Source organism: Trachinotus anak, unplaced genomic scaffold (assembly GCF_046630095.1).
Source record: "Trachinotus anak isolate AG129_WGS33_773 ecotype Australia unplaced genomic scaffold, CSIRO_AGI_Tana_v1 ptg000013l, whole genome shotgun sequence".
Lineage (NCBI taxonomy): Eukaryota > Metazoa > Chordata > Actinopteri > Carangiformes > Carangidae > Trachinotus > Trachinotus anak.
The window spans coordinates 8273594-8283171 of NW_027273864.1; the positions used below are offsets into that span (position 1 = coordinate 8273594).

General features: G+C 44.6%; 1 protein-coding gene across 1 annotated transcript; it reads left to right on the forward strand.

The window, feature by feature from the left end:
• The first annotated feature begins 13 nt into the window (after positions 1-13).
• On the forward strand, positions 14-5882 carry rpn1 (ribophorin I). Its single transcript, XM_071495131.1, has 10 exons — positions 14-384; positions 1077-1141; positions 1686-1992; positions 2084-2293; positions 2395-2587; positions 3034-3133; positions 3233-3371; positions 4198-4317; positions 4481-4726; positions 4875-5882. The coding sequence occupies exons 1-10, from the start codon at positions 145-147 to the stop codon at positions 5055-5057; spliced, it is 1803 nt and encodes a 600-aa protein (XP_071351232.1). The 5' UTR covers positions 14-144; the 3' UTR covers positions 5058-5882.
• The last annotated feature ends 3696 nt before the right edge of the window (positions 5883-9578 follow it).

A 9578-nucleotide genomic window follows, 5' to 3' on the forward strand; every position in this document is an offset into this window, starting at 1 on the left:
CGCGTCGTTACGTCATCACGTCGGACTGAGTGAAGCGTCATCCTTTCTGATGTAGAGCGGCACGGCGGCCTTTCTCTGCTGCTCTACATTTCCCCCAGTCTTTCCGCCTGTATCCCGATATTTCACCTCTTAATTTATTTAACCATGGTTCCGAAGGCGCCACTTCTCGCCATTTGCCTGCTCCTTGTAGCTGCTCTGGGCTCGGAGGTTTCAGCGGACGGGTTGGTGAATGAGGAGGTGAAGAGGACGGTGGACCTGAGCACTCATCTGGCCAAGATCACCGCGGAGATCGTGTTGTCTAACCAGGGACACTCTGCCGTCCAGAGCTTCATACTGGCGGTAGAGGCGGATCTGGCCCCTAACCTGGCTTACATTGGAGCCTCGGTGAGCCAAACACTAGTGAATGAAACACCGCTAATAGTCCCGCCTGTAGCCGGCTAGCCATCTGTAGCCTGTTAGCTTCTCCGGGGTAGGCTACACGAACCTTAGCTTTGCTAAATCTTGCAGCGCTCATGTTTATTTGTCAGTGGTGCAGAGGTTAATAAAAGCACGCTTTAATACGATGTAACAACAACATGCACGGTGAATGCATTCAGTCACAGCCACCAATCTGTGTGATTCAGTGTGAAACTGTGGGTAGTGGGTGAGCTCTGGAAGCAAAAAGCCAAAGTTCAACATCGGTAGCTACTGCCTCAACATATTCACTGCTTGGTGCAAGGCTTTTACATCAGCGCAGGTGCTGTGAGCAGAAATGCATGTACTGAACAGCTCGGATTAGAGAAATTCATCACGAATCGCTGAAAAAACGTTAACTTCCGCAGCTCTGCACGCTGTCTCAGTGGCTGAATGACACGTATGCGCTGGGCAGCTCACTTCCGTGTGTGACTGCGCAGGCCTGCCCCCTTTATGAATGAAACGGTAACAATGCTGTTTGTAGACAGAATAATAGGCCGTATATACCTACAAAACGGGTGTATTGTGCAGTGCGTTATAAAGCACTCACATGTCCTGTATTTCGCCTCTAAATGTATTGATTTAGTATGTCAGAGTATGCTCTAACAACAAGGTTTTCACAGGTGAAGGGTGAGGAGGAGGAGGATGGCACACTTGAACTCCAGCAGACAACAATCCAGGGACAAAGGTGAGAGATTACTTTTAAATGGTCATCTAACCATCTTAACTAAACTGATAAAAAATTGTGAGTATTGTCAATGCATTTGGATCAACTTTCTTGGTGAGTTGCTGGCTGATTGAACAGATTGTCTAAGTGGCAGTCATGCGTTTTAAAATTTGTCTCAATACCAAGGGAATGCTTTCCTCTCCTATTGCCTTCAGCCTAGGACACACAAACTCACCCTTTATAAAAGTACACACTACTGTACCACTGTTCCTTTCTTCAGTGATCAAATCTCACAGCAATAACCTTCCAGTCAAAGTACTTTCTATCAGTCCAGTGACTTATAAAAAACAACTTGTTCAATGAAAACAACCTTATTAATAATTATTAATAATTCATAAAGACATTAGTATTGCTTCAGTGCTACAACCAGTCCCTCTCTTAAGAAGTCATGTGAACAATCCAAATCCATTTTGTAGTTCCTGAGAAGCTGACATTTTGCAGCAGCTACAGCATTAAGATCAATGTATCTAATCCACATTTCTCTCTGTCATCTGTTCCCACGCAGCGGGGACTTTTACAAAGTACAGTTGCCCTCCAGTCTGGCAGCCGGTGCTCAGCTGAAAGTGAAGGTGGAGATGACTTTCAGCCATGTCCTGAAGCCCTTCCCCACACACATATCCCAGGCCGAGCGCCAGCTGGTGGTATTTCAGGGAAACCACTACCTGTACTCACCGTACCCCACCCGCAGCCAGACCACGCGTGTTCGCCTGGCCTCCAAGAATGTTGAGAGCTACACCAAGCTGAGCAACCCCACCAAGGCTGATGAGGTCATTGAGTACGGACCCTTCCGTGACGTAGCCCCGTTCAGTGAGGTACAGCTCTGACCAGGTTTGATGAGCTTCAGCTGAAACTGCGAGGACGTTGCTGAAACATTCAATGTTTTGTCTGCTCTCTACTGTTCAGGATACAATGAAGATCCATTATGAAAACAACACACCCTTCCTCACCATCGGCAGCATCACTCGCACGATTGAGGTGTCTCACTGGGGCAACATTGCTGTGGAAGAGACCATCGACCTGAGGCACACAGGCGCCGTCCTGAAGGGCCCTTTTTCACGTTACGATTACCAGCGTCAGTCAGACAGCGGCATCTCATCTGTCAAATCCTTCAAGGTGTTCTATAAAACACAAACCATGTTGTCTGACTTGTTCTTACTGTTAATGTGATGATGATGATGATGATGATGAATGTATGTATCGTTTCTCCTCAACAGACGATCCTTCCTGCCTCAGCCCAGGATGTCTACTACAGAGATGAGATTGGGAACATCTCCACCTCCCACCTTCAGGTTCTGGATGACTCAGTGGAGGTGGAACTCAGGCCTCGTTTCCCCTTGTTTGGAGGCTGGAAGACCCACTACATCATTGGCTACAATCTGCCCAGCTACGAGTACCTCTACACCCTGGGTGAGTTGATTGCTGGTAGCCCAAACTAACCCAAACAAAGGAGAAAACTTTGATTCCTGTACATTTTCTGGCGTCTCACTGCAGACATACCTCAGCAGGGCAAGGTACTTGATATTGTCATGAGTCTAACCAACATATGCATATACATAGTATATTATTATTTATATCTGCCATTCTGTATTTTTATTTCTTTCTTTCTGTTACCTCTGTATTTTATTCTATTGTATATTTTGCATTATAATACACCGGACAGCTGTAACAAACTAATTTCCCTTCGGGGATGAATAAAGTCATCTATCTATCTATCTATCTATCTATCTATCTATCTATCTATCTATCTATCTATCTATCTATCTATCACCTCTTTGCTGATTTAGAGACAGATCCCTCCTAACCACTGAATCCCAGGGTGTGTTGCTAATATGTCACATCATTTTATCTCCTAGGTGACCAATATGCACTGAAGATGAGACTAGTTGACCATGTGTACGATGACCAGGTCATTGACTCCATGACTGTGAAAATCATCCTGCCAGAGGGGGCCAGGTCAGTGTTTGTAAGGAGATCTACAGTATATCAGGCTGAGTAGGTTTTTGCTGTAGTTGAAACTAATTTCTCCCAATTTCTTTTGCCTTGTCCAATCAGACACATCCATGTAGACACACCTTACAAAATTGATCGTATGCCAAACCAGCTGCACTATACATATCTGGATACCTTTGGCCGACCGGTGCTGGTCGCCACCAAGAACAACCTGGTGGAGCAGCACATTCAGGATGTTGTGGTAAGGCGAATGATAAAATGTAAATTTTGTGCAGCAAGATTTTTACCAAAGTGCTGCAAGAGATGTGCCCTGACTTAACAACACATCTAGGCTTTTAAGAGCTGGTCTTTTAACGTCAGTCTTCCTCACAGATATGAGGAGGTTGGGGATTTTATTCTGAAAAGTTAAATCGGTACGTCTTCTCTGTGGAACAGGGCTCAGCGAGGCCTCTGTGAACAGCAGAAGTACTGATATTTTTTGTTTGTGGGATCTAATGGATATTGAAGCCTCTTCGGGCTGCTGATGGGAATTTAGATGCTGTTAATGTTATGATTACTTGCATGGCTATACTATACTCTCAAAGTAAAAGCTAGCATTGAGAACCTGTAGCCAGCTAATATTTTGTGTTTCTACTTGATAAACAACTTGATGAATAAATAATTAAAGTAGTAATTTCAGTGAATTCAGTTGTATTCACAAATTTGCCTCAAGGTTTTTACAGATTTGTACAGCATACACCCATCCAACATCCAATATTCATAGACCCTTGATTCAGATGAGGTACAACATCAGAACAAACTGTTTCAGCACTAGAAATTAGGTTATCAAGCTGCCTCGAAGTGACGTCTTCATGACACAGTTCATGTTTCAGTTTAGGGGAAAATCATTTCTTCTAATCAGTGACATAGTCATGCAAAGATCTGATTTTTTTTTTTTCAGCCTAAGATGATTTTATAATTGAAAAATTGTCAGCCTCACTAGATTCGCTTCACATGTGTGTGAATTTAATATGAACTATAAAAACGTATTCATACCCAAAATAATATGCCTCTTTTCCTGTGTTTAGGTTCATTATAACTTCAATAAGATCCTGATGCTGCAGGAGCCTCTGTTGGTTGTAGGGGCTTTCTACATTCTCTTCTTCACTGTGATCATTTATGTTCGCCTTGACTTTGCCATCACAAAGGTATGACAGCGTTCATGTGTTAATACAAAGAGCCTGGTTTTTTTGGCATCTTTATCCTCATGCTTCCTGTCTTGGCTGCTAGTCTGTATATTTCCGTCTTCACTTCACTCATGTGTTTTCAGTCAGTTTTAAATCTGTTGTTGTGTCTGTCTTCTTTGCTCAGGACCCTGCTGCTGAGGTACGTATGAAGGTGGCCTCCATCACCGAGCAGGTGCTGACTCTGGTTAACAAACGCCTGGGTCTGTACAGACACATGGACGAGGTGGTCAACCGCTACAAGCAGTCCCGTGACACTGGTGCGCTCAACAGTGGCCGGAAGACGCTTGAGGCCGACCACCGCACTCTCACCAATGAAATCAGCTCCCTGCAGGCCCGCCTCAAAGCAGAGGGCTCCGACTTGGCTGATAAGGTGAGTGACGTATGCGTTTGAAATATTCTTGATTAAAGTGTTTGTGTGTGTGTGTGTGTGTGTGTGTGTGCGTGCGTGTGTGCGTGTGTGTGTGTGTGTGTGCGCGCACGCACGCAGTGAGGTTTACTCCCCTCTTCCGTGTCCTCAGGTCGGGGAGGTGCAGAAGCTGGACGGCCAGGTGAAGGAGCTGGTGTGTCGTTCCTGCCTGGAGGCGGAGCGTCTGGTGGCAGGAAAGGTCAAGAAGGAGGCTTACATCGAGAGCGAGAAGACTCTGACCAGCAGGAGGCAGGAGCTCGTCAGCCGCATTGACAGTCTGCTGGATGCCCTCTAAACTACTCCTGCCACACTAGCACACAAACACACACACATTCAGCACCCCTGCTACAACATACAACCTCCTGTTTGTATGTATACGAATTAACAGAAATGTGACATAATTCTTAAACTTTTTTTTTTACCATCCTTGAACCCAGACATGGACTATTAACATCTCATCTTACGATAGTGAAGGGTTTATCCAAACACTTGTGCCTTTGTGCCTTGTGATAAACTTGAGGTCACTGCATGTTCAGCTCTACAGCAGCTACATTACAACGTTTGGCTTTTTTGTTTCTGTTTTGGATTTTGATGAGCTACACTTTGTCACACTTTGCTCAGACTTGACTCTTCATTTTCAAATCTGGACTCTGTCTTTTTTTTTTTTTTTTTTCATTCCTAAGTATGTACGGTTAAGGGATTTTTTTTTTAATGAATAGCTGAGGGGCCCAAGTGTTTTCAGTCTCATGTCTTTACTCAGATATGGCATATTCTAAGATTGAATCATCTCTAGCTCTTAAGTGTGAAGGTGATCTTAGCTCTCTTGCACTTACAATTCTTTTCTACTCGCCCCTGACTGATGTTTATATTTGAAAAAAGTTGAAGCTCTGATTCTGTGTCATCCCAAATACTTGGTTTTGATGTTCCTCAGTCATATTTTCTATATTTTGTATGACTTTGTTTTGTAAGTGGTATTTTTTTTTACCATGAGATTAGTGAATACATGAGATTAGGTTATATATGAGAAAAGACATGAGAAAAATGGGACACAAATGTTTGTGAAATGGGCAATGATATGGAAAGCTGTCAAATTTGAAATAAAATGTGGAGAAACTCGTAATTTATAATGGTTATTCAGATGGATGATGGAGTTTTGTTTCTGGAGAGGCAGTACCTGTGGTCAATCAACAGAGGGAGCACTTGTGTCAAAAGCCGCCACTTAACCATATCTGAGGCTTCCCCCCCCCCCCATCAACAGTGCGACCTGCATCTGGACTCCTGTCAATGTCATTGAATACTCTGCTGAAACACAGATAAAAATTTAAATATGTCATCCTGACATCCCAAAATAAAAGTAAGCAACATGTGCACTGTGACTGGTGTCCCTTTTAAAACTGGCACCTCAGAGGGAATTTCCAGCACATTGTTGCATTCCTTGTTTCAGAGTAACCCCACCTATCACCAGCCAACCTGCCTCGATTACGGTCAGGGCCCAGGACAAACATACGGGTCAGTCTGAGGTCATTGCTTTCCCTCTGAGGTCACCAGGGGTCCTGGCAGGTCATTTCCTGCTCCATAATAACAGGCCCCGTTCCCCTCACAATGATAATGTTAACATATTGTATGTGCTATACAATAATCATTCTGAAAATACACAGCAGGGGGAAAGCAAAGACAATGTCTGTTAGCACTGATGCTCAATGCTGGTGAAAGGCCACACAATGACTTTTTTTTGTTTGCGTGTTTGTGCTTGAGGAGACTTGGAGCAGTAGAGAGCCGCTGGGTCTCATTCTCACAGTAGGGCACAGCGGGCAGATTGCTGCTGCTGATGGCACACGTCCACCTCGACACCACTGAGCTCACGTCTGCCATCTGCTCTGCAAGTCTGAATATTAGACTGGCAAGATGGAAAGATTACAGAGTGGAAAATGTGTGGAGTTGACCAAATTGAATCAGATCTTTAAACATTTTTGAGAATAAACTGATGCACTTGGAAAAACTTTATTTGAACCTGGATTTGACAGTGAACGTTCAGAGTAAAAACACTGTGATGGAGAGTCACGATAATACTGCAGCAGTTTTAAAATGAATTGTGTCAACAGGATTTCGTTTATATGCTATAACAGATGTCAAAAACTCTTATTCTGGTCTTAACTCAGTTTTAACCAAATGCAGTTGAAATCAGAAGTTTACACAAAACCAAATACATTTAAACTCAGATTTGCACAATTCCTGACATTTAATTCCAGTAGACTTTCTTTCTGTCTTAGGTGTCTTCGAATCACGCCTCCCTTTTCAGAATATGAAATGTCAGAATAATAGTAGAGAGAATGATTTATTTCAGCTTTATTCCTTTCATCACATTCACAGTGTATCAGAAGTTTACACACACTGTTAGTATTTGGTAGTGTTGCCTTTTAATTGTGAGATTTTGGTCAGCGATTTCAGGCAGCCTTCCACAAGCTCCTCAAGGTAAGTTGCTGGAATCTCGGTCCGTTCCCCCTGACAGAACTGATGGTAACTGATGGCCTCCTTGCTCACACGAGCTATTTTGTTACAGTTTTGGACGTTTGCTTGGGGTCATTGTCCATGTGGAAGATTAATTTTTGCGACCAAGCTCTGGCTTCTTGACTAATGTTTTGTCCTGCGGCAAAGACTCTTCACAAGATAATGTCACCCCCTCTGTGCTTCACGGTTGGGATGGTGTTCTTTGGCTTTAAAGCCTTATCCTATTTTCTCCAAACATACAAAAACAGTTAAAGCAGTTCAATTTTGGACCTTCAATGGTGGTTTTGGAGCAGCCTTTCAGGTTATGTTGATATAGCATTCGTTTTACTGTGGATATAGATACTTTTATATCTGATTCCACCAGCATCTTCACAAGGTTTTTGCTGTTTCATGGTGTTTATACATGCATACTCTTGTTTGTACTGAAGAACGTGGAACCTTCGGGCGTTTGGAAATTGCTGTATAGATAAACCAGACTTGTGGAGGTCCAAAGGTTTTGTTCTGACACCTTAGCTGATTTCTTTTGATGTTCCCTTGATGTCAAGCATAGAGACACTGAAGGTAGGCCTTAAAATACTTTGACAGACACACCCCGCCAATTAACTCAGATTATGTCAATTAGCCTATCAGAAGCTTTTAAATCCATGACATCATTTGCTGAAATTTTCCAAGCAGTTAAACATCTGACTCACTGGAATTGTGATATAGTAAATTAAAAGTGAAACTATCTGTTGCTACACAATTGTTGGAAAAATTACTTGTGTCATGCACAGAATAGATGCCCTTACCGACGTGCTACAACTATACTTTAATAACATGAAATAACAGTGAAGTGGTTAAAACATTTGTTTTCATGACTTTATCCTAAGTGTGTGTAAACTTCTGACTTCGGCTGGATGTAAACATACATGCCGCAAAGCAGCCGGTCCTGACTCTGTCTCTCAATCATCCCTGAAGCACTGTGCTGATCAGCTGTCTCCAGTGTTCACAGACATCTTCAACACCTCACTGGAGACCTGCCACGTGCCAGCCTGCTTCAAATCCTCCACCATCATCCCTGTCCCCAAAAAACCAAGGCCCACAGGACTAAATGACTATAGACCCATTGCCCTGACCTCTGTGGTCATGAAATCATTTGAGCGTCTTGTCCTGTCCCACCTCAAATCCATCACTGACCCACTCCTGGACCCCCTGCAATTCGCCTACAGAGCCAACAGGTCCGTAGACGACGCCGTCAACATGGCTCTCCACTTCATCCTCCAGCACCTGGACTCCTCAGGGACCTATGCCAGGATCCTGTTTGTGGACTTCAGCTCTGCCTTCAACACCATCATCCCGGCTCTGCTGCAGGACAAGCTTTCCCAGCTGAGCGTGCCTGACTCCACCTGCAGGTGGATCACCGACTTCCTGTCTGACAGGAGGCAGCACGTGAAGCTAGGAAAGCACGTGTCTGACTCCCAGACCATCAGCACTGGATCCCCGCAAGGCTGCGTTCTTTCTCCTCTGCTCTTCTCCCTGTACACCAACACCTGCACCTCCAGCCATCAGTCTGTCAAGCTCCTGAAGTTTGCAGACGACACCACTCTCATTGGACTCATCTCTGATGGCGATGAGTCTGCCTACAGGTGGGAGACTGAGCGTCTGGTGACCTGGTGCAGGCAGAACAACCTAGAGCTAAACGCTCTGAAGACAGTGGAAATGATAGTGGACTTCAGGAAGAGCCCAGCCCCACCCACCCCCATCACCCTGTGTGACTCCCCCGTGGCTACCGTGGAGCATTTTCGCTTCTTGGGAACCACCATCACACAGGATCTCAAATGGGAGCTAAACATCAGCTCCCTCATCAAAAAAGCTCAGCAGAGGATGTATTTCCTGAGGCAATTGAAGAAGTTCAACCTGCCAAGGACTATGATGGTGAACTTCTACACCTCCATCATTGAGTCCATCCTCACCTCCTCCATCACCATCTGGTACGCTGCTGCCACGGAGAAGGACAATAACAGACTGCAGCGTATCATCCACTCTGCTGAGAAGGTGATTGGCTGCAATCTTCCGTCCCTCCAGGACCTGTACACCTCAAGGACTCTGAGGCGTGCAGGGAAGATTGTAGCTGACTCCTCCCACCCTGGACACAAACTCTTTGAGACACTCCCCTCTGGCAGGAGGCTGCGGTCCTTCAGGACCAAAACCTCTCGCCACAAAAATAGCTTCTTCCCATCTGCTATTAGCCTCATCAACAAGGCTAGAGAGCCCCACTGTTGCTGATCAATTGCACCAATCACCAGAAAAAATTCCTTGTATGTGAAAA